Consider the following 27,734-nt stretch of genomic DNA (forward strand, 5'->3'; position numbering starts at 1 on the left):
TGCTAATGTGGCGGTTAACTGCTGCAGGACTGCCTCCTCTGTGTGGTAGCAATCCCATTAACGTAGGGATGAAGTCTCCACAGTGAGTCATTTATATGCTCTGGTTTTGTTCTGAGCAATGCCAAGGCATCTGACATGGGCCCTAACAGGCCATGCTTTGATTAGGTGGTACTTTGGTGACAGTGGCACTTGGCCCCTCTGAGCCCAGCGCCAGCTCACAGTTGTGCTGACCCAGCTGCTTGCAGGACCTTGATAAGAACCAGATTGGTCTCATGATCCAGCTTAAAAAATTGTGGGGCTGAGGGCAAATCTGGCTCCATGGGGCCGGAATGGGGTTGTATGGCCTAAGAGCAGCACAAGTAGATCACAGAACAGTTCACTAGAACTGGAGCATCAGTACTGTGCAAACCACTCATCTGGAGTACTCGGGGAGTAACCCTTTGTGTTTCAAAAGCAGGGTAACTAGTCAAGACATAGAAGCAGCAGCTCCGTTCTTGTGTGTGCCCCTGGTTTGCCATGCTGACATGGACAAACTACACCTCTTCGTGTATTTTCCTATACGTGTGTCTTATTTCACAGACTCCTCAGGGAAGGTGCATTGCAGCTGGATGGTAGCCAGCACAAGAGCACTACTGTCACAGTCAGAGGCTGACAGCAGTTTGCAAGCTTCAGCCTCTGAGCTCAGTGACTTTATAATGCCCCTTTTGTAATTATTGTGAACTATATAGCAGTTCACAGTGATGCCACAGGGGTGCCAACAGTAAATGGAGGCATTACAAGAACAAGTGTCTTTTTCAGGCTGGCTCTGTGAATCAGTGAGAGACAAGGAAAAGCAGTCCACATCTCCTGTCTCCCAGACCCCTTCCCTGAAGAGCTAGATTGTAGCTCTACCGGGGAATCTGTGTAATTATATAAATCAAGAGCTGTCCTTTGAAAGGCGTCTGAATTAGGTGCTTCCTCAAGGCACACAAATCTGTCATTCCCAAATCCAGCACGCGTTTCAGTTTTGTGTGTGTGTGTGTGTGTGTGTGTTTTAGTACGTGAAGGTTAAAGGTTTGCAAAACAGAATGATTAATGGAATGTGGAAACCAAGCCCATGAAGTGGAAATGGGTAAGGAGCAGCAACGGCAGTAGCTGCCCTGCCCGTTGCAAGACCTTTGTGGCTAAGCCTAATGTTCCCTGTTCGTGTGGGGCGCGGGTCCCCTCCATCTGCCATACTGGGATGCTGCCCCCCTTTTCATCCACTGCCTTTTATTTGATACCTGCAAGAAGGGTGGAGCGTCTTGCCTCCAGTGCTGCCTTCTCATACAGCAGTACAGCATTAGGGATCGCTTCTGTATGGAGTTCCCTTTCATGCCCCAGCACACCACCACATAATGGTAATGAGCACCCAGTCTGGCTAGGATTAGATATATTAAATCTAAAGTACTGAATGACTAGCCAGAATGCTTTGGGTTTTCATTGGCATAAAATCCAGCCATATCTGGTCTGAATTCCCCTCTTTTATACCATTTTCCTCTGGTTACGTGCTATTCACCTAACTACAGACTTTCACATTTTGCCACTGGGGTAAGATCACGTTTCTTGTATGCTGGCTCTATACAATTCCTTGCAACATATTGCTGGTTTTAGAATAAACTCAACAGTATTTGCATACAGATTGGTTTACTTTTATATTTCCCATACAGTTAACTAGCAGGCAGATCTGTGTTCTGGATAAAAGAAATATCTTTATGTTCCAGCTACGTGCAGCCTGCTCTGGGTGACCCTGCTCTGGAGGGGGTTGGACTAGATGATCTCCAGAGATCAACCCCTACCATTCTGTGATTTCCCCTTTAATTCCTTTAATACTTGTTAGCTGGGTGGGTCCAAGATGGATTTATCTGTTTTTAGCAGTAAAAAACAATCATGAAGTTCAGGTTTGAATCCAGCTCAATGATGAGAGGAAAAATTTGGGGTTCTGCATCCTGGACTTTGAGTATTTGTCTAGTGAGTGAAGGTTCAGAGGTAGAAGATAAAGAGAAAGTTCTTATTTTATTCGATACAAGTTTTTTTGGTCCTAACTGGAATCCCTAATTCCAAATTATTATTTTTTTTGCTGTAAGCAGCTCAGATGCCATCATATAACCTTGAGAGCCCAGCACAGAAAAGCCACATGTCACCTTCTGATAAATTGGGAGGGATTTAATTAAATGAACATATATAAAAGACACATGAATAAGAGATGGCCCAGGAGCTCTTCTAAATTAGCTTAGCAGGAGGGAAAAAAACAGTGAATCTCCATCAGTAGTGTAAGTGAAGGACATCACTTTTTATAATATAACCAAGTAGAATCACAGAGCTTAAGAAAACTTACAGCATTCCCTGCCTCTGAGTTCTCTAGATAGTTATCCTATGCCAGCAGACTGAAGAGAAGGAAATAAAGTGCTTATTTAACCAGAAAGAATGGATTTTCACTGTTAGTCTTAAAAAGAAGAATCAAAACCACCAGGTGACTTCTGATGACAAATACTCAGCTTCTCAGGGTCTGAGGAACCTCACAGTGGAATAAATGCAAGCCACACCTCCTGCTTTACATATTTATACCTGCCCCACTGCAAACGGGGTTTTAGTAATAAAAATTCCTGTAAGAAAATAGAGATGAAAGACCCTCTTTGATTGCTCTTTAAAATAAAGCTGATAATGTAAAAAATACCTCAATATATATTATTGGCTATGATTCAAATTGTTTACAGAACAGGGGTTCCAGTAGGCCCCAAAAACTTCTTCACACTTGTGTGAATCTGGTCCCCAGGAGAGCAGGGATTCAAAGGAGACAAGCTATTGAAACAATACCAGGAAATGTGTGTATAATTTTTTAAATTATATCTACTTACAAAAATGAGCCTTAAAAAGAAACATCAAAGGAAAAAAATCTGATGCAAACTGGAAGTCTTGCGATTCTCCAGCAAGACTAGGAGAAAGCAGGTTAGAAAAACCAAAGCATGCTGCTTGCATTTTGCTACAGGGTATTCATGACAGTGAAAGGCAGCAGGCAGAATCCAGCTCAATGCAAATGAAAACCATATATCTGAACAGAGAGAGGAGATTTTATCATCCAGGCTGTTTCGTGCCTTTATTTAAACTAAGTTTCCCTGAGGAGGAGAAAAACAGAAATCAAACCAACAAACCACAGAAGGTTCTTTGAGTGTGTGTATGCGTATGTGTTTTTTAAAATCCAAATTCAGCTCTTAGTAGGCCAGCCCCAAACAGTTGTTTTAACAAGATTAGCTTATTTCAAAATCCATGGTACTATTTTTGGCTTCCAGACCAACATGTCTCTGCCAGTTCTCCCCAAGTGACAGTGCTGCCGAACTCTTTCATGTTGTACAGCCACTCTGTGTTGTCCTGAGGATTTTGCTCCAAGGGATACATCACTTCATCAGGGAGCTGGACAAGTTCTTTGCGCTTTGCCGTTATAGAGATAGGTTTTGACAGGGCAGCTAGTGTTCGCTCGGCACCCTGAAGATTTGCATGAGAAGACAATAAAAGGAGGCGGGAGCAGTAGGGTAGGAAAAACAGTCCTCTGTCAGTCCTCTGTAAAGACACCAGTGCTTTCTGGGACAAGAGCTGTGGACAGATGGAATTTATCCCTTTGACTCTTAATTACAGTGAACTGGCAGCCCTTGTCTCTGACGGAGAATCTGCAGCGTGGGCTCCATGAGACTTTGGAAGATTCTCGTACCGCTATTACTCTGTGTCCAGCATGGAGTGAAATACAACAGTTAAATATATTGCACCCTTCATGTCAGAGCCCTGCACTGACTGTTTTCTGTAGGAAATTGGGTCTCCCCTGGCCATCTTTTGATTATTGCCTCACACAGCCTGCAGCAGTGATGCTGAGGCTGTTGCAGAGTGGCAGAAGAGTCCTGATGCTAGGTAGCCTCTGACTGCCCAGATCGGGTGTCTCCTATAACAGATTGGGTCCTGGGGACAGCTGGGACACACAGGGTTTGACAAGACAGTCCCCAGGACCACCTTAGTCTGTCCAAAGTGATACCTGCCCTAGTGAGGCTACAAGAACAAAGATGCTCAAGGGTGTCTCAGTGCCACTTCTTATCTCTAGATCTTTTCTTGGTCCCACAAACAAGCACAGCCCCCTGACTTGGTTTACTAAGCAAGTGGCTTATCCAGGCATGAAATTACTGCTGCTCCAACCTCTTTTTAGGTGTTTAGAGGTCTAGAGACCAGTAGGTTGCAGAGCGGCCAGAATTCCTACAGCCAGAATTATAACAGGCAGATCAGATTATGTCTACTTTCCTGCCCTGCTTCTTGGCAGGGTAAATAGCCACGCACACTAATTCATCACCCAGGTTGGAAATACTGCCTGTACTCGGATGGAGCTGTTTTAAGACAGCTCCCCAGGAGCTTGTGGAAGTTTGGTCCTGTGCACTGTGATTCTTGCTGACAATTAGCCTGGGAAGCAAAGGACAACCAACCAACCAGACCTGTTCTGATGTTCTCTATCAGGCACATGCAGACATTTAGTTTGTGTTCGCCTATAGAGCAGGAAGGTGAACCAGTTAGTTAGACTCTGAAGTACATGCTTGTTCTCTAAGTGCTGCCTTCTTCTGTGACAGCTACACAGTGTGGTTACCCCAGCACAACAGAACAATTAAAATGCATGAGATGCAACGAGGGAGACATTTAGAAAACCATCATTTCCTAGTGTCTTGAGTAAAACCCTACAAAATGGCAATAAAATTGGTTTTAGCAGCCTTGAATTTGCTTCCAAGTGCATAGTGATTACATGCATTTCCCTTGTGAACTCAAGTCACAATTTTGTTGTCACTTCTCCACTGGCATCACAACTAAGAAATGCTGAGAAACCTGACCAGCTTAGATAACACACTAGTGTATGGTCTATAAATGCTAGTGGTTTGTCAGCTAACTAATAGAACCGAAAGGAAAAATATTTTTCATTTAGCAGGTCATGTCGGAAATTTAAAGGCTTTTCCCTTTCCAAAACAGTGTGAAAACAAACAACGAAAAAAATATTTCAAGAATCTCAGAGGAAAAAAGATAAGGTTGCTTGCAACTGTTTCATTTGTTTCATGTCAGCAAGGAGATCAAACCACAGTCTGTTCTGGTACCAGAGGCAGCTCAGGACTCTGCAGGGTGGACCTAGAAGTGATACAACACACAGGGAAATCAAAGGAAGCTGTGCTCCCTTAGAGATTAGAGCAACAGCAATTTCATTTGCCCTTCACTGTCATTCCACTTGCAGTTTCTTTTTCTGTTTCTCAAGAACTAGTGTCCTGGTAAGGCGAAAATTCTGCTCCGCTGTCTCTACACCAGCCCCTAAATAAAGTTTCACATTCTGGAAATGCCCAAAGAGATCTGATCTTCTTAGAATCAATATACTTATGCTTCTCCTTGACAGAGGTAACCCCTTACTCAGACATCATTTGGCTTTGGAGGGGCATCTGCACAGACTTTTGCAGGCTCTGACACATGCCGATGACCAGCCACAAGCCATCTACCCTCAGGAAGCCACATGGCTGTGCTGACACTGAGAGACCAGGCCAAAATGAATGGCAGAGAGGTGTGCAGGAAATCAGGATTTGGTCTTTTCCTCTGCAGCCTTAGTTCCTGGGGCTCAAATTGGAAGACTTCAGAAGAACACACGCGTTTGGTGCATGCATACCAAATGGGCTATGCAGTGGGTGCTTGTGCTCCAGAGACACAACATTAGATTGTTAGTCTCATATTAGGTTTTAAGAACACACACACAAAGAAATTCTATGAAAAACAAAGATAAATTTGTGCCTAAAGCAGCTCAATGTCATTTCTTTAACAACTGCGCTGTTAATCAGATGGAGGTTAAAACAGCTTTGTATGGTTTTAAGCTGTGGTCACATTTCCATGGTCGTCTTCATCATTTAAGAACTGTTTTATTCATTGTAAGTCAGTAAAATAAACCCAAACGTGAGTGTATTTTCCCACAATGAGAGAATTTTGAGATGGCAGAGACCTGTTAGATAATACACTCCATCTCTCAGCCAATGCAAAACTGGTCCCAATAATGTATTTGTAATTGTTTTATTCAATGTTTTTTTTTTAAATTAACAAGATTGCAGCTAAATCCTTCTTCTAAAAGTGAGACCTTTTTCCTGTCATTCAACTCAGGCCATTCCTGCTGGCTATGCTGCCTCCACAGTTCATCTTAGGACTGCAGTTCTTTGTCTTTGCCACATGCTATAGGGGTAAATTGTTGCTAGTGCACTGGGGGGGAAAGGACTGATGGTTCTGACATTTCTAAATGAGCACCAGGCAAAGAGCAGAGAGAGCTGATAATCCAGGTTCTTCTCCAAATTGTTTCTCCCTCTCCAGGTTTCACACATTCCCCATTTTCAGCTCTTTTACCTTGTTGATAAGGCTGGGGTCACCCGGGCTGCTCTCGTCTTCTGAACTCTTCTGTTCCTCATCTGTTGTGACGACCTCCATTGGTATCACAGAGACTGGGCACACCTTGTAGGGCTCGGTGTAGGCACTGCAGAGAGAAAGAACAGATGAGCTCACTGGCGTTATTCCCAGGCACTCACTATTGCTCAGGCACAACAAATCCACATATTGCCCAGAGATAACCAGTCAGGGAATCCCTGCAGACCTGCGAGGCTTGGAAAGCAAGATTTCTCAAGCTTTGTTTTTTTGCTGCCAGGTTCAAACAGCAACTGCTTAAGCAAGTAGAAGGATCTGAAAGGAGCAGTGGGAAGTTAACTGAACTTGTTCAAGCTTCCCCAAAGGATCAATGTTGTGGCTCAGTTTGGAGCAAAAAGTTCATACTTAGTTGCAATCAGAACTGCTTGGTTTCTCCCTAGTCAACCCCTCAAAATGGATGTAATAAAATCATACTAACATCTCAGTGCTTTTTAAATGGAAGTTAGATATTATAACAGTGAGGCTTCTGGGAAAACATCAAAAGGATGAGAAAAATATAATTGTAATACCAATGTCATCAATTAAAGCACAGGGTACTCAGATCCCAGAATGCAATCCAGAGTTGTTTCAAGGGAATCTGAATTCAGCTCCAGAAACCCAGAGAAAGCCATGCGATAAGAGTACTGGATCTGGTGTATAATACAGGCCAGTGGCTTCCCAGCATTTCCTTTTACAAAAAGAATCTTTTTTTTTAATTAAAATTGCCAGTGATTTCAAAACCTCCACAAAGCATGACTTAGAGGTAGGTTCTCCAGATGGCGCCTGCCCTTTGCCTTAGAAAGATGTCTTTTATTGCTGATCCAAATATGCCTAGCTCCAAATTCCAGAAGGATCAGATTAGTATTTTTGGCCACAGTATCATTCTGGGAGATTATATACAGCTTCTACACCATAGTGGCCCCAAGCCTTTTACATTTCCAGGGGCAGGTTCCAGCGTTCAGCCAACAGGGCAAGTCTGTTGTCTTGAGAAACAAAATCTGACATCTCCGTGTGTTCCAGTAGACATCTTAGCCAACCAGGTCAGTCTGTAACATGGGCCTGGCTTACTCAGTGTATATGATTTCTTTAGTTCTCATTTTCTCTGAAGCATTATTAATTTGCTTTCACAGCTCTGCCTCATCTCTTTATTTTTCTTTGATCTCCCACTTGGGGATCCCAGATGTGAACAAACCCAAAGCTTCAAAGCCAGCACTAGAGTGACGGGAGACTGGGCAAAGACGGGTTAATGTAAGTGGGAGGGCAATGAAGAAAGAGACTCCCAAGGCCGCTGACCAGACTCTCATTTCCTTTCGGAAAGGAAACTCCCTACATATCTGCATTCACTTCCAAGCTGCAGACAGCACTCTGTCTCCCATGCAGGTGCAGCTGCCAGCCTTTCTTTTATGCCACTAGCTTTTCCCTCATGCAGAGAGTCAAAGAGCTCCTGCAAGCTGCCTGGTGTATTTGCCATGGCTGGGCAAAGGGCCAAGCAGCGGCACTCTTCCTCACCATTGTCTTCTCTTGTTTATTATTAGTGTCTGCAGTTTTTCAGTGTGGGCGGCATCGCGGCACTTCCGAAACCCTGGCTAGCTACAACAGCAAAGGGGCCTCAGCACAAGTGAAAGCAAGAGCAAGGCAGGTACAGGAACAGCTCAGGAGGCTTATTCATAGTTTAGCCAGTCTCTCTCCTTACTTGCAAAGCCTTTCTGCAATTTGCAGTTGTTTGCCCCAGCAGACGTGAAATTAAGTCCCTCCCTCCTTTTCTCTCTGTCTCTCATAAATGACTGCATTATGTTAATGTAAGAACACATTATAATTTGGGAAGAATGCCTCAGTATATTTAATCTTGTAATCATTATGAATGGCAGTATTAAAGGCTCATACAGTTGCAAAACTTGCAACATTGCTGAACTGTTGCACGGGCTTCATTTATAGTAGGCCTGCAGTCTACTGGTACTGGCTTGCATTTAAAGAGAATGTATTTATGTAAAGAGAATGAATTTAAAGAGAATCCGAAAATGTTATGGGTCTTGTTTGCACATGGGATGGGCAAAAGCACGTTTGTGCCACCCTCTCCATCCTGCCCTTCAGCAGCACTCCAGCAACACTCAGGTCTTCACTTCTGAGACTGTTCTATATTGTAATGGAGCTCCTGGGCAGTAGACAGCATGATACACAGCATGTGTTTTACTCCGATGAACCCACATCCTTTCATCCCTTTTCTATATCTGTGCTCTTGTGGTCTCCTAGAAATCCTAGCTCCTGAAGACTTGAACTGTGCCCAGGAGCTGGTCCCCATGTGAAGGTGCCCTGGGCAGCTTGGTCTTCACTAAGCCCACTGCCAGGTGCCTGAAGGAAAACAAGGATGCAGGAATAGGTGGCAGATAATTTCTGGGACACAACAGGCTTTGAGAAATTTTATAAGAGAACGCTATGGAAAGTAATTTTAATGCAGGGCAAGATCTTACCCACAGAGCAAACCCTTCAGGTATGCCCAAACAATTACCATAACTGCATATTAAGTCTTTTATCTTATTACAAGCTGCTGTGCATCCTGTGAAAATCACCTGGACATGTTTTATCACTTTCCAAGAGACTATGTAGGTTGCTTTTCATGTTGGTAAACTGCCACTATTGGAGGAACCTTCCAACTCAATATCTGAGAGGAAAAAATAAACTGCTTTCTGCTTTATTAAGATAATAGAGTCACCAAGATTAATGAAATGTAACCACTGATCATGACAAGAATCCATCTCTAATAATAGGGAAATAGTCACAGCTAACTTCATGCACTGCAGTTCTTCTAAAGCAGTTTAATCTCCATTGATCACAGAATCACAGACTGGCTGAGGTTGGAAGGGACCTCTGGAGGTCATCTGGTCCAACCCCCTGCTCAGGCAGGGCCACCAAGAGCCAGCTGCCCAGGACCCTGTCCAGGCAACTTTTGAATATCTCCAAGAATGGAAACTCCACAGCCTCCCTGGGCAACCTGTGCCAGTTTAGTCACACTCACAGTGAAAAAGTGTTGTTTCTTCTCACAGTGAAAAAGTGTGAAAAGGTTTGCTGGTGTTCAGGGGAACCTCCTGTGTTTCAGTTTGTGCCCGTTGCCTCTGGTCCTGTCACTGGGCACCACTGAGAAGAGCCTGGCTCCATCTTCTCTGTACCCTTCCTTCAGGTGTTTGTACACATGGATGAGATCCCCCCTGAGCCTTCTCTTCTCCAGGCTGAACGGTCCCAGCTCTCTCAGCCTTTTCTCATACATGAGGTGCTCCAGTCCTTTCATCATCCCTGTGGCCCTTCATTGGACTCTCTCCAGTATGTCCATGTCTCCCTTGGACTGTGGAGCCCAGCACTGGATACAGCACTCCAGGTGTGGCCTCAGCAGTGGCGAGTAGAGGGGAAGGATCCCCTCCCTCAACCTCCTGGCAATACTTTTCCTAATGTAGCCCAGGATACCATGAGCCTTCAACGCACATGTCCAGCCTTCCTTCCCTGACAGCTGATGAGGAACTTACCTTCTGTCGCTTCTCAAACAGCCTATTCAGGGGCTGAAGCTACAGTAGACTGAGCTATCAGCACTGTAGAGTTTCTCAGATCAGCTGGCACCTGGTTGTTCCCTCGTGCTCAATTAAGAAAGGCAAAATGTCTTGGTGTTGCCATCCCCACAGCACTGGGGATGTAGGGTTTGCCTATGAATCTATCAAGTTTAGAAACCCAGTGCCCCAATAAACCCTTGTACTTTTAAGGGCAGCAAAAATACACACAGCCCTTCCTGATCATTGGATAATCAGCATGAATTGGACACAAGTCAACAAGATGGTCTTTTGGAAGCAACTATTTTGTTGTGCTGAATTGCAAGGAAAAAACCCACAACAACCCACAGCCCAGTTTTATTTGTTCTTTCACTAAGTTTATTGTCAAAATCCTGCAAAGAAAATGTCCCTCTAATGGGTCAGAGGATGTAGATAAATAGATCTGTCACAAAAGGATATCTTACCTTCATTTTTCCCTCTTATTCCTCCTCAAAGCCCAGTGTCTTTAAAGACCTGCCATAATAACATCAGTGTTTATTGAAACAACATGGTTGTTCATCAGCTACAGCAGTTTTCTTTTCCTCCCTCGGAGTTCAAATGGATCCTGGCACTTTGTGTAACTTACAGGGCATATCTAAGTGCATGTAAGATGACACCATGCCAAATTCACTACCTTAAACTACACCTTCAACAAGGCTAAGATTTTCTATAAAATTAACCATTATAATTATGTATAATATAGTTTATAATTAAATAACTATGCGTAGATAATCTATAATTATATATAGTAATATATATGAGTCATAAATGTTCAAACCCTTGTGTTTCTTTATTCTGCTAAATGATTTTTAGCTCATTAAATAAACTTACTGCAAACAATAAACTTTAATGCAATGGAAGATGCTAATAAAAAGTGTGGGTGAGAAATAGTCCCAGAGTCGGTAGTATCTCAATAGACACGGTATTCCCCAACTAATTCTCTTCCTTGTAGCAACGATATGGCTGAATGAGAGCAGACTGCAAACACATTATCTGCTGCTCCTCCAGCAATTGTCTGTAATCATTCCAAGAGTTAGCCAGCACAACAAAGGACGCAATGGCCCTTCTGGGACAGTCTAACCTTAAATTCACTGAATAAATGCAGGAGGAGGCAGCGCAACTGAAGTCTTTTATTTAGCACCAGTTATTTTATAATTAGCAGAGCTGCTGATAGGTATGGAGTAGGGAGAAGCTGTCGAGATGCAGCTATGTGATCTATGTTATCTGTGTACCGTCACCTGACAACATGTATTGGTACATCTGGAAAAAGGTGTTCCAGAGTCTACAGACTCTCTGGTTATCCTGCCTCTGTAGTGATATTTACATTTGACCTCAAAGGAAAAGGATCTGTGGACTGAGCGGAGGATGAAGCTACCAAGGAGAGGGAAGCTGAACTCATCATTGTAATAGCACTGGCTCCTTTGTTAATAAAGTCGAGACACAAGTCTCTACTAACTGTGATCCCTCCACAGCACAGGTTGGGACAAGTCCGAGCACAGATGGTATATGCATGGGAAGCAAGGAGCACTGCAGAGATACACAACAGGTGTGAGAGCTCATAGAACATGATTCACAGACTGACAAATATTGTACTTTGTCTAGCTTGATTGTGCAATTCTCAGAGATACTTGCCCTTCTTTTAATTCCATACCTAGCCTTCAAATGACCTTGCAAATTCTACCCCATTCCTCAGCAACGATCACATCAATTCTTTAGGATTTCTAGAAGTTATTCAGTCAGCATTAGTGAGATGTAAGAAATTAACTGTGGGGGATTTAACAGTGGAAAAAATACCCAGCCAAGGTTATTATAATAAAAGCCTAGGAAGACCATGTACTTTTGTTTGCATAATAACAAAAATGCCCTTGGCTATATGCTCTTCTCTTGGCCACACACAAAGGTGATGTCTTGTTTCCTCCTTTAGAGTCACCAACTGCCTCAAAAAAAAAAAAAAAAGAGAAAAACTGAGTTGGTGGAAATCTAAACTTAAGACCTGTCACTTCCACTAGGTGATGTAAGACCTCTCTACCAGTAAGGATCAGATTGCCTGCAGTTTGCTTTCAATGAATCTGTACATCAAGTGATGCATCCTAAAGAAAGGCTCATAAATCTGACTTGCCTTCTGCTTCATGGTCTATGCTCCATCAGTGGTCATGAGGGAAGAAGGGGAGAGCTCTTTCCTGTAAGGTATCCCTGGAGCTCTCAGTTAATGCTTTATGATACCTGTGGAGTATCCATCCTTTCCATCTGGTGTCTCTTTATAAATCTGAAATGCAGCTGTTTGGGCTGTTAAGATGTGCTGTCAATGACCCTTCAAGTGACAGTGCAGTAGATCCATCACAGTGTCTATAAGGTATGATCACGTGTGGTGGGACAAAGTATTTCTGCCTTGCAGCTGAGCCTGCTCAGACAGTGTAGGTGTGCTAGAAATTTGTTGGTCAGTCAAGACCATTCAATGTGTGTGCAATTCAGCATCTCCCTGAAGCAGCGAGCATTTGTGTAGGGTTCAGACGTTGTGCAGTTTTAGTGCCACAGGGTTCCCTCCATGTTAATCGCATGGGAGGGAGCAGGCCAGCGGGAGCCTCCTGTGACTGGACCCATCCCCAGGGCAAAGCAAGCGTGATGTGGCCAGTGAGGACATCCAGATGCCCCCATCTCAGCTCCTGAGCACTTCCTTCATTCTCATGTGTCCTTTCAAGGATGGGGAACTTCTTCTAAAATTGGATTTCATTACTGCAAAATGCACTTTCTGGAGAAAGAGAATAGATGGCTTATCGTTAATCACAGGAGTGTAACATACAGTCACCAGCCAGCCAGTGTTAGCGTCCTTGGAGTAAACTGGTTTCTTTGGGAAGTAGGTTTCAAGATACTATCAGTCTAAATAACGATATGAACAAGTGCAGCACTTAAGGAACCTCTGCTGTGTTCATATTTGAACCGAACCCATAATTTGTGTCCATAAGGTATATACAGCATCCAAGCTAATAATCCTTAGAGGTCAGGCAAAGGACACCTTGCTTAATGATTTCTAGAAACAGAGTCCAGGGTCCAGAGCTCAGGTTTTAACCACTGTGGCAGCATCCAGTTAATGACAACTGGATTACCGCCCCGCTGCCTCCCTCTTTGATTCTACATCCCTAGTCAATTCCAGGACACAGAAAGAATAAAATTTGACACCATCTTTAATAGGATTTGGAAGAAAAAAAAAAAACCAAACAAAAAAAAAAGAAAAAAAAAAAAGAAAAAAGGACAGAACCTTTTTTCCTAGAGATCGTGCTAATTTATTTTCTTTGCATCTGTCGCAAACTGCAAATTAGATGATGCAACTTAATTACCACCAACATACTTGAAGGGCCAAAGAACCCCAATTTATTTCCTGAAAATTTCTTATGGTTTCAAAAGTGCCTGCAAGTAAAGATCAAAGCAGTATTTGGTCCAAAATGTCACCACCAGATGAAGAAATCACTAGAAGAAGATAGAAACCACATCCTAGGTCCCACTCCTACAGTGGAACAACTGCTATTAAAAGCTGGTTTTGCCAGTAATTATCAACACATGGCTCACCATATTCACTGTTTCCACACAGTGGGAATAGGAAGTAAGTGAACTCCCTGGGTTTCTGGGGTAAATGCTGACTTCTGCTCTGCCTTTTGTGTGGGACATAATGTCTTTTTGTCTAAAATGTTTCATCCATTCATTAGCAAAACCATGGTTCTGGACTGCTAAAAGACAATTCTTTCAATTCTTTGCAGTGATGTTGAGCTCTGAAATGAATGTTGGTTATGACCCTAAATATTTTTCTGTGTATTGGTGATTGCATTGGCAATTATTTCTCCTGAGTCAGCAAAGCAAGTTTGTAGGAACTACCTATGAAGGTACAAACAGTTATCCTCTGTCTGTGTGTTATGTCCTCTACAAGCATAACCTCCCTGAAGCCAACAGAGTGGTGATGAGCTTGACATATCAAGTCAGGATCAGACATGCTCCGTTTACAAATGACTAGTAAATTGCTGCCATAATCTTCCCATCGACAGACCCCAGCCTGTGCCCGTTCTGACTCCTCTGCCACAGGGATCTTAGCTCATAACTGCATAGAGTGTACTGAATGCAGGAGGGAGACCAGAATCTCACCTGGACACAGCTGGGTTATGCAAAGCCCACATATATAGGATCCCCTCCATCCAGTGGGGAGGAGAAAAAAACCAAACCAAACCAAACCAAAACCAAACCCCTCTATTATTGGACCAAATGGATTCAATACAACTTTTTTCTACATGCAATATCCCTATCCCTAGCTTTATTTCAAGTCACATGCCCAGCAGTTACTAGTTCAAACTCTTTCTCAGACAGTCACGTCCTTATTGCAAAAAATTAAAGTCATATGAACTCAAGGCAGTGACGGTAATTGGAAGAGGCAGTGGGGTACTGAATGACCTTGTTTTATTAAAACTGATTATTTAATATCTTGTACCCATTTGTAAATTATTTTTTAATTCATTCTGCAAAAGGAAGGCTCATTACTGAACGAAATTAAAGTCCAAATGCATTTAAAGCCAATAAAAGGAAATGCTTATTAGTGCAGCATGTGTTTAGCCAGTCAGTTCCATGCTATGGCAGATCATCAAGGCAAATATTGCATCTGAAGACTGAAAAGGGCAGGAAAGACATGATGTCTGCTAATAACATACGCAGCCTGACAAGGCAAGGGAACCCAGGGATAATCACATTTCACACTCCGAGGCATAAGCTGTTTGCCTGCCAAGGCCAGAAAGGAGTTCTTCCTCATGCCACAAATGTTTCAATTTGAATTTTGCTCTTCCTTGCAAAAGAAAAAAGAATTAGTGTGGTGCGGGATATAGGAGAGGAGAAGAGGATTTTTGGTCAGGTGCGTAAGGCTTTTGCTCTGTTCTGAAGAACTTTAGGGACAAAACTCTCCCACCTTCAACCACTGCTGCTGGAGGTGGTATGAGAGAGAGAGCAATGGTGCTGGTGCAGGCCCGGCTCTGGAAGGCAGCGCAGGAAGGGGCTTCGGCTCCATCTCAGGGCATGTCCTCTGACCCAGCCTGGGGCAGCGTAAGTAGAGAAAGGATCAGAGAAAGCCTGACAGTGAGGTTTCACTAGCCATGTCCCAGATGGGCTGCTCTTGCTTTGATGCACCTGCAGAAACCTGCACAGCCAACCCATATTTCACCTTGGCATGCTCCACTGTCTGAGAGCACCATTCCCGTCCCCAGTCCTGTGGCTTTAAACCGCTAGAAAAAACAAAGCAACAGTAAAAGCTGGACATGCCTGGAAACAAAACACGGCGTCCTTGGGCCTGGGACAAGTGGCACACCCCCTCGCTGCTCTCCCAGGCATGCCGGAGAGGCAGTACGCGGTGGCGGCCTCGGCTTGTGCTCAGCCTGGCCCTCCGGCCCTTGTCCTGCATTTCCTGTAAACAGGGAACACTTCCTCCCCAGAGATGACCTGGCAATGAACTAGCGAGGGCTGACGCTCAGCCGCACCGCACCCAGCGCCCCACCATGCCAGAAGGTACAATGGGGTGGCTGATAATACATAATAGGTTATTAAAGGCAGCTCTGCCCTTTATAGACTCCTTTGAGCACATTATTTACATCGCATGTCAGCCACCACAGAGCTTTTACTTTCATTAAATCATTAGCTTCACAGGCACTTAGAACTCTTCTATCCAACAGCATCAGAAGAAGTTTTCTTTAAGGCATCATCACAACTCTTCTTATCCTTCTCTTTTTCTTCTTTCCCTTGCTAAATCGCAGCCCTGTTGTTCCCCATCTCTGGTAACCTTTTGCTATGTTGAATCCTTGCAATGCTTGGAAACCTGAACCAAGATGGGCAAAATGAAGACCTGAGTGCTTGGCAGTGACAAAACTCTCCATTTTGTGCTGTGAAATTCATCTTCCTTCCCAGCCCATGTGGGCCATACATCTGCATCATGATGAAACTTTCCATACTGCACATCTGCCAAGGGACAGAAGATAACAAGGAAACATCCACTAATTATCAGGATGAGTTTCAAGTGATTTGCTGAGCAATCACTAGTCACAGCACAAATGGCCTCTAACAATGAAACCACTCGGCACTTTTGCCCTATTCCCCTCTATAAAATGACTGATCTTAGTGACAGTCCGACTTTGGATACAGTGGTGTAAAACTGGGAGGAATTCACCCTGACCTTAGTGGAGTCACTTTATATTTACACTTGTGATCTTTGAGCAGAATAAAACCCTCTGATTTCACTCTGAACCCTCTGTAGGACTTATTCCTCTTATAAATCAGTGACAGAATAAGCCAACCACCTAGAATTGCATTAATAAGGAGAAGGGAAAGATATCTCCTGTAAGAAGTGACCTGCAGCTAGTCACCTGATGGTCATCTTGGAGTATGAGAAGTACACCCCTGTGGGGAGACCACTATATGGGAAGAAAAGCTGAAACCCCTGTCCTACTACAAATTCTTTGTTATTATCTCTGGCATGTTTCTTAACTTCTTTGTGCTTTGGCTGTCATTTGTGTAAAGTGGTTAATCCCGGAGCAATGTCATGTTTAAAATGCAGGTAAGACTGAAGGCTTTGGACACTGTAGGTTCCTACCAGCGTCTAAACCAGAACTGCTCTGTCCATCTCCCTTGGGGCACAGTTTTGCTTCTGTTCTTCCTGTTGACTGCAAACTAAAAGGGATTTCACTATCAAGGTGCAGTCCTTAAGTCAAAGAGGGATGGGTACCCCCAAGATCATGCCCATGCTTAAGTTAAGGCACAGAGTAATATTTACATTCTTGTAGCCAAGCTGAGATACAGAAATCTACCCAGAACCATTTAACAGTCATGTTTGATAGTGTTGCTGTTTTCTGCTGGGGGTGGGGGTTCTTGACTTACGGGCTCTCAGTTGCCTTCAAGCAGCCAAGCTGGCGTGATTTCTGCACAAAGGCACACACTGGAGACGAACACCAACAATGGAAGATTTAGGCAGTGCTCATTGCCCTAGGAATCGCAATTTATAAAAAAAAGTTGCAGATAGACACTTCAGAAAAAGGTCTGCATAAATCATTCCGTGGGATTTTTGCAAATGGAGCTAGGCAGAACAAGGGCATGTTTGTAACACACAGTGGTCTCTCCTGAAGATGCTCATTGTTGGTGGACTGGTTCTGCTGTCTTACAAGCATAATAAAGAGTTTTAACGTTTTACATAGGGAAGAATCTGGGTCTAGATGTGTTTCATAGCTGCACAACAAGGTTATTGACGACACTGAGCTACACAGAACTAAACACCTGTACGAGTCCTGTTCCTTAGTGTCTTTAGGTTTGTACAATAGAGATCTGTTCTGTACTTTTGCACATATAGTCCTGAAACTCAGAGTAGAGCTGGGACTATGCTATTGACTCTGGAATCTAGCCTGGACTGAGATGTGATTAGGTGTCAATTAGGCAAATGTGATCACTGCAGCAGTGAAGGGATCCAACTCATTAAAATCCTTTCAGAAGATCCTGCTTAGCATAATTCTTAAGTGATAATAGAAGTGGAAATTCAAAGGAGGATGCCAGCTTGGAAATGGTGCCAGTGAAACACAAACACAAGACTGAACTTGAATCAGTCATCATTTGCTGAAGCCAGAATTTGTAGTGATCTACTTATTAATAGAAATCTAAATTCTTGGCACCTGATTCCAAAAGACAGAACCGGTGGAAGACAGCAATATAAACGGCATGAGAACTGTCAGCCCAGGGAGCTTGTGTAGTGATGTGGCCAGAAGCCGTGGCCCAGTTATGACAGCTTGAAGCAGGAATACAAGAGTCAAGAGCTGGCCCTCATCAAGCGATTTTCTGTGGCTTAATCTTGCTTCTATCTCTGTAATAAAGTGTTCTATATGCAGGCAGATTTAGGATTTGCTCCACATTTACTGATTCACTTTCCAGGGGGCAAAGCTCTTTCTCTTTGTATGTGTATATTACAGTCAGAGATCTGGCAACATAGCTGTGGTATGGAGAGTCAGGCTGTGCCTCCACTGCCGTTTGACCAATAAAGCTCGGGTGTGTGGCCTGGGTCCTCAACCTGAGACTAGCTCAGCACCGGGAAGGCAAACAGGTTTTGCCCACTTAGCTGTCTGACTGGGGTCAAACAAGCCCCTGGAACAATATAGAGGATGAGGACATGGCCAAGGTCAAGGAGGAGGATGGGGCTAGGCAGTAGTAGAACAGATCAGCTTAAAGTGACGACACCAAGCTGAGTGGTGCGGTAGACAGGCCAGAGGGATGGGATGTCATCCAGAGGGACCTGGATGAGCTAGAGAGGTGGGCCTGAGCAAACCGTATGAAGTTCAACAAGGCCAAGTGTAAGGTCCTACACTTAGGGAGGGACAATCTTCATTATCGATACAGGCTGGGGGATGACGTGATAGAGAGCAGCCCTGCGGAAAAGGACTTGGGGGTACTGGTGCATGAAAAGCTGGACATGAGCCAACAATGTGCGCTTGCAGCCCAGAAGGCCAATTGCATCCTGGGCTGCATCAAAAGAACTGTGGCTAGCAGGTCGAGAGAGGTGATTCTTCCCCTCTACTCTGCTCTTGTGAGACCCCACCTGGAGTACTGTATCCAGCTCTGGAACCCTCAGCACAAGAAGGGCATGGACCTGTTGGAGTGGGTTGAGAGGAGGGCCACGAAGATGATCAAAGGGCTGGAGCACCTCTGCTATGAGAACAGGCTGAGAGAGCTGGGGTTATTCGGCCTGGAGAAGAGAAGGCTACGGGGAGACCTTATAGCAGCCTTCCAGTACCTGAAGGGGGCCTACAGGAAAGGTGGGGAGGGGCTGTTTGCAAGGGCACGTAGCGATAGGACAAGGAGCAATGGTTTTAAGCTAGAGCAGGGTAGGTTTAGATTAGACATTAGGAAGAAGTTCTTTACAATGAGGGTGGTGAGACACTGGAACAGGTTACCCAGAGAGGCGGTGGAGGCCCCATCCCTGTTCTCTGCCCTAAACAATCTGGTCACTTATCACTGAAATGAAAATCAGTATCTTTAAGTAGGGAATGCTCCAAGACTTTCCAACAAATCTTCCCAAATTCCCATCACGGTCCCATTCTCTGAAGGCCCTGGCCTGTCACACAGATTTCATGGTTCAAGTGATGCCATGTTTATCTATATGAAAAGTCCTCAGTTACCTTTTAGAATAGCATCCTGCTATAGTCTTGCTCTTTTTTATGCCTTGGAGCTTTTTGGTTGAATGGTCATCCCATTGACCTAGCTTCCATCTGAGACGCTTACTTTTACACAGACTCTGAAAGTCCAACATGCTGAACTCCTTCACAGCTTAAAGCAGTGATGAAAAATGTATTTTATCTGCTACATGTAGAATGTAAAACTCTGATTACTGCAGGATCTGGACTGTTAGTTCGGTTTGTAGAGGACTTTACCAGGAGACAGCTGTTTTTCTTTCCTGCAACATCTGAAGCTTAGAAATTTATTTTTAAGCCTCAGAAACCTGAAAATAAATTATTTAAGATGTTCTAAAAATGAAGCAGAACTGTGTCCATTTTTGGGTGCCCTGAGACCAAAACCTGTGGGTATTTCTTTCTCCCTGTGGCTGGTGTTTTAGGCACTGGGTTGTGAGAAACTCAAAATCTAACTCCCAGTGCTGACTGATTCAACATGATCTGGGACGAAAACCAGATCGTAGACCTGGGAGAAGCAGAGGCTGTGTTTTCTATATCTTAGGCTAGAGCATATAGGGCTTTCCCTTAAACTTTGTCAAAACAGATATATTGTTTACATAGAATGCTTTTGTGAATTTTTCCCTTTCTGAAAATGTTTCAGCTAATTCTATTTTCAGGTGCTAGCTTGAATTATCAGGGCAGTCAAATCATAAACAGCTGTTCAGATCCTCAGAGGTACAAATCAACAGAGCATACCAATGTACCCCAAATGAGCGTCTGGCACGGTATTGGTTTCTCATCCAGATCCCACTTATATAGTCACTTTTCCGACTATGACACATTTACCAATTTTTTCTGGCGATGAGTTCTGGATCCAGTTAGAAAAAGATGATACACTTCACTAAAAGAAACTGTCTGATGACATGGCACATATCATAGATCAGAGATCGGGAATATGTTCCTGATTATTCTTTCTTTCTTTATTTTTGGCAGAGTAACCTAGTCACTAAAACTTGGAACCCCAGACTTTATGTTCTATTTTGATTTTGTTGCCAGTTCGTTATTCCATACTTTCCATGGAAAATACTCACAGTAAGTTCAACATAACGAATATCATGCTGCCCTGCAGGACTCTTAAGATGGAAGGGGAGTTGTCATTTCCCTGTACTAGCAGGATCAGCTGCTTTATCAACACCATGCAGCCAGGTCTGGGAACAAGCCAGGGGGAAAATGCAGTGAAGCTAGGATCAGAAGGAAACCTGTCTAGATGACAATAGTAATATTCCTTATTAAAAAACAAAACAAAACAAAACAAAACGAAGTATTTTTGACTGGAGTGAGACTTAACAAACTCCTCTCTTGCCACTGTCAGCATTACTCAAGCTATCTGTTGCTAGAGCCACAAAGGAATTTGTACAGATTATACAGCCTTTTTTGTTATCAACCAAAATATCCTTCACTCTTGAGGGCCAGTTTCATAGATGGTCAGCTCTGGCCTAAATCTCTCCAACACAGACTTTCTGAAGCAGTGGTAGTTTGTGCTAAATGTGTCTTAGCCTCATGCTAAGGTCCCCAACATCATTTCACTACTAGAAAAGAGTTGGGGAGTTTTAGATAGCAGATCCCTTGAAATATGAGCGGAAAACCGAGCTGTCTGTTGCTCTCAGGCCAGCATATGCTTGTTCTGTCATTTGGTCGTGGGGTAGGAAAACACTGAAGAATGCAATCATCTTTTTCGTGCATCACTGTAATTGTGCTGCTTAGTGTTGGTGCTGCAAGGTCCAGTGACCTCCAGCAGCGTGAGGGAGACTGCGTCCGGAATGCTCTCCCCCGTACAAACACAAGTCCCAAACAAAGCAGTGCCCAGACTCTTAGGTTTTAAAGTTCCTGAGCTCCTGCAAGCTGGGCGTGCACAAACACCTCCCTATCAGAAGGGCAGGGAGGTTTGGCAGCTTTTCCTATCAGTTTTCAGAGACATCTGGGGACACACGAATGGACTGACACTACTAAGAAACCTCTTATCTTCATGGTTGTCCTTCCAGCAGGGATTCCCTTTGGACTTGAAAGCACATATTGGATTTGAGACTGCAGCTTTACCAGGAAAACAAATGGAGCTCCTGGAATTCTAAACTAACCAAGACCTTGTATCTGGCCTTTCTTTCCTGATGTTTGGGGGAAACATCAAGTGAACTGAATTTTCTTGCATTTCAGAGATTTACCCAGTTACAGCAGAGTATTTCCAGAAGGAGAGAAACAGAGCTTAACTGCTAATATGTTGGGCTGAATGAAAGTGCTCAGTGGCTCTCCTCTGTCTCCAAAAATGTCAGTTTCAGTTCCCAGATTAAAATTAGAGCTGGCTGCAGTTTTGCATGGCTGAGGCTTTTTTAGTTGAAAAATCAGGCTTGACATGATTAAAAATTGCATAGATTTGTGACAGTTGGCTGGGATTAACCTATTAATTAATTCTGTCTCTCTTCGCCCCCCAATAATTCTGGGAAATCAAAACCATCTTAATTCTGCAATTCAAAAGTATGTTTTAGTTCAGAATTTACTTCAGTATCTATATTTTTTTTTTTACTTGCAAATGAAACAATCAGAAAAAATTTTGGGAACCACAGAATTCCTTTGTTTTGTTTGGGTTTTTTTCTTGGACTTTTCAGTTAGGCACACATATTTTAATTCTCTTGTGGCCACTGAAGCAATGCTTTTCCTTAGAACTGCAATCAAATGGCAAGATAAATTGCTTGTCCAGCACAGTTTAAAATATGTTTTTACATTTCTGTCATCTCACTATCTGTCACTCTCACTGCAGCTCTTTACCCTGAGTGTGTTCACTGTAATGTGTTTTTACTTCACTGCCATTGTCCGGATTTTTTAAACCCAACAACGTGAAAGCAGAAAGATTTTGAGGTGCTCAGTTTTAGCTCACATATTGTCCTTATCTATTTAAGGACCAGAAGATTTGACTTCAAAGATGTATTGTACTCTATGCAGTCCATTACTTCTGAAGGCAGGTGTGCTAAGGAGGAGACCTTTCTGAGCTCTTGTAGCCAACTCTCAGAACTAAGAATGCCATCTGATACCTGAAATGTAAGAGGGTCAACAAGCCTCACTGTGAAACCTTCATCAGAAACACCAAACTAGCTGTAGGTCCACCTGCCTAGAGGGCCCAACAGGGAGAGTAGTGGATTAATATTCGATTTTTTGTCCCAAATGTACTAAATGTATCCAAGACATAAGGACAAACTGCCAACAGGCTGAAGAGGTATTTAATTTGAGACAGCTGAGAATGGCCAGACACAGATCCAAGCAACTATCACTGATCTCAGTTCATCAGTACCTAGCTGTATTTCCTTTGAGAAAAAGAAGCCTGAGGACATCCCTGTGATACTGATAAAGCTGGTGTAGCATGAGTCAGAGCACCAAAAGGTGTTCACTGATGATAGGTCTAAATCTGCTTGCTCTAAGCCTTTGAAGGATAGCATCTAATTAATCCAGCCATTTACTCAAGTGAAAGGATCCTCTTTAAGAGGGGTCTTGGCAAAACAGGCAGTGCCTCTTAAATACGTTCTTCCATCCATTAACTCTAATTGGTCGATTAAGATAAAATTAATTGTTATATGCCACCAAACAGCAAATCTTTAAGGCAGTTTTTACATTAACCTCCCTTGGGTCTTGTAAAAGAAGAATTCTTGCCGGATAATTAAAAATGCTCTGTACATTATAAATAACTTTGCTGAGTGGCACAACAAACCGTAAACTACTGGATTAGATTTGCATTTAAAATGCAATAGCATTCTGTTGTTTTCGTTACAAATCTAATCTAGAGATATACCCCACCTCATTGAGCAGTGGATTCTGGAAAGGCTGCAGAATTGTAATGTGCAATCTCTCCTTCAATAAATCTCAGTAAGGCTCGGGGTGGGGGTTGGAGAGGAGAAAGGCGTACATAGAACACTCATTGACAGTAAAAGATCTGACCGTTTCAAACAGGCTGCATCTTGCCAATCTGCAGTCTCATCACCCTGTGTGCAGTACGTGCTTTTTTCTGTGTGGTGTTAGGAATGCTTAAATCACACCAATATCACTTCTGTGCCCCAGAAACATCATCCAGGGCAAATCTGCAATACACAGCAGACTCTCTCCTCTTGTGTAACCCCACTGAAATATATTTCTGGTTCATATAATGGAAGCAGGGAAGACAAAGAAGTCTACCCTCAGGACATGAAGATGGACATGTGTACACATTCCTCCTTCTCTGCACTGTAATTTTATCAGAAAAGTAGCCATCAGAATAGAGTCAAGCTGCTAATAAACCCAACATCTACTGAGGACTCAGGACCATTTTCTGGGAGGTGTATGGGACTGTGATTCATCATACACAAAGCCAGGGTTGGACCCACCATGTTGTGGCTGAGCAGTGGCAGCCCTCTGAGGCTATGCTGGGACGCATCCGCTGTGTGTGCAGGGTGGTGAGGTGCAATGCAAAGCTGTGCTGGGGCAGCAACTGCCTTCCTGACCACCTGTACTGTCCCCCCACATCTGTATCCCCAGCATGTGCCAGGACAAACAGCTCCATGTATATGAGGAAAAAGGAGAGCGGCCACGGAGCTGCTGTAAGATTGATACCTAAATCTGGACAATGTATTAAAATTTCTCCTTCTTCAGTATCAGTATGACATTACCAATGCTGTCCAGAGATTCTTCTCAAAGGTGCTTGTTTGAAAAGCTCTGCCATCAAAGAGCATTTAATAGCTGTCTTTCTGTCCCGGCTGTCTTGGAAAGACAATTCCCCACCCTCTAATGCCAGACAATATAAAGTGAAGCATGCCTTGTGCCCAGACCTGAGCAGCAAGGGGTTATCTCCTGCAGACTGCTCCCTGTCTCAGAGCAGCTGGAAGTCCTGCATTAACCGCTATCACCTTCTAACTCCCTGTGGCAATTCAGACAATACTAAAGTAAACAGAAATAAAGACATGACTCATGTCAGAGCTGGCTGTGGCTATTGTCAAGAATTTCAATAGGCTGTACAGAGCTTGAAGTCAGGGTATAGTACTGGGATCCCTTACTCTGCAAGGAACTTACAAAACTTTCCTTCAGGTTTATGCTGCAAAGTGCAACAACTGATGAAACCTGCTGAGATTTTATTTTCCATCATGTTCACCATTTCACAAGTGAAAATGTCTCTTTCCCTTGTGTCTAGGCTTAATCCCTGATCCTCCTTCCCTCTGTTACAGCACATTTATGGGACTTTCTCCCATCTACAAGAGCCAGAGCGCAGCCCGTGCTCTACGCTGAGACAAAAAAAGCTATGTATAGATTTATGTAAGTTTCTAAAAATAATTTATGTTTCTTTAAAAAACTTTTCACAGTGCTTGTGATCACTATATTTCTCCTTGGCTTAATAACTGTCAGCAGAATTCCATACAATAGACCCATACAGGTCTTTAAGGGACCTGAGCCCCATTAGTAGACCGCTTATGTGCTCCATAATTAGCGTTACCAGCAGCCCTGATAGTGCTTGACCTATAAAAAGGAAATTCTCTCTTTTGTAAAACTTCTCATCAGCGCTATGGGTGCGTGCTAGCTTAGTGTAGGCACAGAGTGGGGATTTATGGGGCAGAGAACTAGGAACTGAGTGGAATCAGCAGCTAGGATTTGTTTCTCTGAGAAAGCAAGAAGAGGAAAGGATGGGAACATCTTTCCCAAAACAACTACCCAAAATCTAGGCTGAATCTGTAGCTCAGGGCTTAACTTTCCTCCCAAGACCAGATGCCTTGAGAGCCTGCTTTGCCTAGGTTTGTCTCCAGGTCTAGTCTAGAGTTAACTTGCTTCGACTCCAAACGTGGGGTAAAATAGCATGAACTAATGTCAGCAGCACTGCTATTATTGTATACAGCAGTAAGCCAAAAGACAGTTTCAACAGTGTTGAAAATGGGGATCTTTTTTGAATATTCTCTGACAGCCATGCCTCTACCAAGCAGCTCTAGCTGGAACGAGCAGAAAAAACAACACATGAGTTGATTTTATCTTCTTGTCCTTGAGTTTTACCCTAAACAAGAAACTATGGTAACTACGGCTGTTCTTTGGGATGAGAATAGTATTGATATGGGCAGAATATGGGCAAGCATATTACAGAACAAAACCTGCTCTTCACCTAACAAATAATGTGGCTTTCTTCTGCCTCTATCTTCTAGAAAATGTCAGAAACATCTGGAAATTTGGTGCTGCTTCTCCTTTCACAAGTCTTCCTTGTGTATGAGTCTCTTTTGCTTCTCTCTTTAGAATTCTTCCCCCTCGTTTGCTCTTTGTTGAGGCAGAAACAACCACAGCCTTATGGCTTCCTTGGGGCCACAGTTCAACTGAATTAATTATCAATGGAAGGGGCAGGCTGCATGTGTATTAAAAGCAATCAGGTGCTTTTGCTGTACCTATTGCTGCTGCTGCTGCATTTATCTAAGTAGTGAAAGGCTTCGGGAGTTTATAGTAGCCTTTCTCTGTGCTCGTCTGATGCAATATCACAGATGTGTTTCTTGGAGCCAATCAAAATGGTGACATTGCTGTTAGGATTCTCCTGCCAGCTGCATGCCAGCTGCATACCAGCACACTTCAAATGCTAAACCACTGCTGCATCTGCTTGTGCTACTTGCTCAGGCTTTACCAAGAAGCCCTAATCCTTTTCTGATCAGCAATTATGTTCTTTGCCAAAGTGGTGATTCCTGCTTGGACCTGCTCTACCTTCTCCTTTGCTTTCACAGAGAGCCTTTGCACTGCAGAACTGCTGCAGAAATCAGGCATCGGGGAAAAACAAGTTCTACACAGACAATAACCCGCCACAACCTCATGGAGTGCTCCTGGGGAACTTTTTATCTGCAATAGAGATGGTATAAGGGATCAGTAAATGCACTAATTTAAGGACTGCTCCTTCCCTGGGGCAGGGAGTTCAGCGATAACTGTAAAACTGATGTGCAGCTACAATTACTGTCTTGGAAAGGCATTTTGTTTCCTTTCCCCAGTGATCTCCCCCAAAATTTGGTTGTGTGCTGGGGTTCGCAGTGTTAATGTCCCCAGAATGGCATGGAAAACACAACTCGCAACAAGAATTACTTGGGAAAGCAGCTTGGTCAACTGTAGAGGGCACATCTACCTGCTTTCTCGCTGAAGACACTGAAAAGCCCTTAGTTGGCCAATGACCTTTGGTCAAATCACTGTATCTGGCTGTTTTACCTCTTGCTCTTTGCCTTACTTAGATCAGGTCACAAACTGGGGCTTCCCTTCCAAAGGCAATATAAACCCCAAGAGACAGAGAGAAGATATTTTTGCCTTTGGCAAGATGCATTCACTGAAACCTGTAAAAAGGCTTGATTCCGTACTCTAGAGAGTTGCAGACAATGTTTCTGACAGAACTACAGGCAAAATCTCCATCCCAGCATCATCTCCACTGGCTGTCCAAACTTAGAGTGTCCATGGAAGAATGACAGGCTGGAGGGCCAAGCTCAGCTACTGCATTCAATGTAGCAGGGAATTAGCATCTCCATGTTTTAATGACAATAACCTTCCAAACAGACCTTTTTTTGGTATTTAAGGACTTTTGAGTGCTACATAGTTCAGCCGTAGACACTGGATGGCATGTCCTCTACAATGAATTCTCTAGCAATGCATATCTCCTCTTTTACACTATGGAATTCTCCTTTCTCACTCATTTTCTTATGTAGACTTTTACAAACACACCTATCTGTGACTACAGCATAGGGGGCCAGTGATCACTAGAGGGGAGAAAGGTTTTGCCTAATTACCCTCTTATTAAAGGGTAAAAGTCTTTAAAGGAAAAGAATGGTAATGACATTTATTATAAAAAAAGTGCTTTCTGCTTACAAGCAATAGAGATCCACAGGGCCAAACTCTAATCTCAGCCATCTCCTGTAAAATCCTTTAAAGTCTTTGTTGATTGTCCGATTAATAGTTGAATGAAACGGATCTCTAAACAATTGTGAAGAGACTTCCTAAACTCTTCTAATATCCTTTACAGAAACCTTTCCAACTCTCTCATACTCTTGCAATGAGTTTAAGTGTGTGAATTTGAGGTAGCAGTAAAACAGACCACCCTTTTAGAAACAGTTCTGGTTTCTTTTCTAATGGGAGAACAGACCTGTTTTATGAACCGCAATTATAGCTGAATTTTCTTGAATGACAGATTGAATATGTCAGCTACAACCTTCCAAAATACTTATCTCCAGAACTTTTTGGCAATGAGGCAAGTATACAAAGGCTATGATCTATGGCAGGCATTTGAAGACAGACACTCAAAGGTTTTGGTCATTATCATGCTTGGGGATTAACTCTGTGGTGTAGGTGTTATTTAACGTACTTTAGAAGTTAAATTAAGTTGTTTCAAATGTCTTCACCACCTGGAGGCAGCCCTGCAGGGGGGTCTCCCCAGAGCGGAGCAGAGGGGCAGAATCCCCCACCTCACCCTGCTGCCCACGCTGCTGGGGATGCAGCCCGGGGTGCGGGGACCTTCTGGGCTGCCAGTGCATAT

The 27,734-nt window shown here is 43.4% G+C and overlaps 1 protein-coding gene across 2 annotated transcripts in view; it reads right to left on the reverse strand.

Annotated features, from left to right (window-relative positions):
* Window positions 1–27,734, reverse strand: part of FGD5 (FYVE, RhoGEF and PH domain containing 5) — a 101,874-nt gene that overhangs the window by 55,622 nt on the left and 18,518 nt on the right. For both annotated transcript variants that reach the window (XM_074602703.1, XM_074602702.1), the window contains exon 3: window positions 6,406–6,532. In XM_074602703.1, the coding sequence (XP_074458804.1) occupies window positions 6,406–6,532 (127 nt within the window). The remainder of the gene's footprint in view (window positions 1–6,405; window positions 6,533–27,734) is intronic.

The sequence above is a fragment of the Larus michahellis genome, chromosome 10, assembly GCF_964199755.1.
Source record: "Larus michahellis chromosome 10, bLarMic1.1, whole genome shotgun sequence".
Taxonomy (NCBI): Eukaryota; Metazoa; Chordata; class Aves; order Charadriiformes; family Laridae; genus Larus; species Larus michahellis.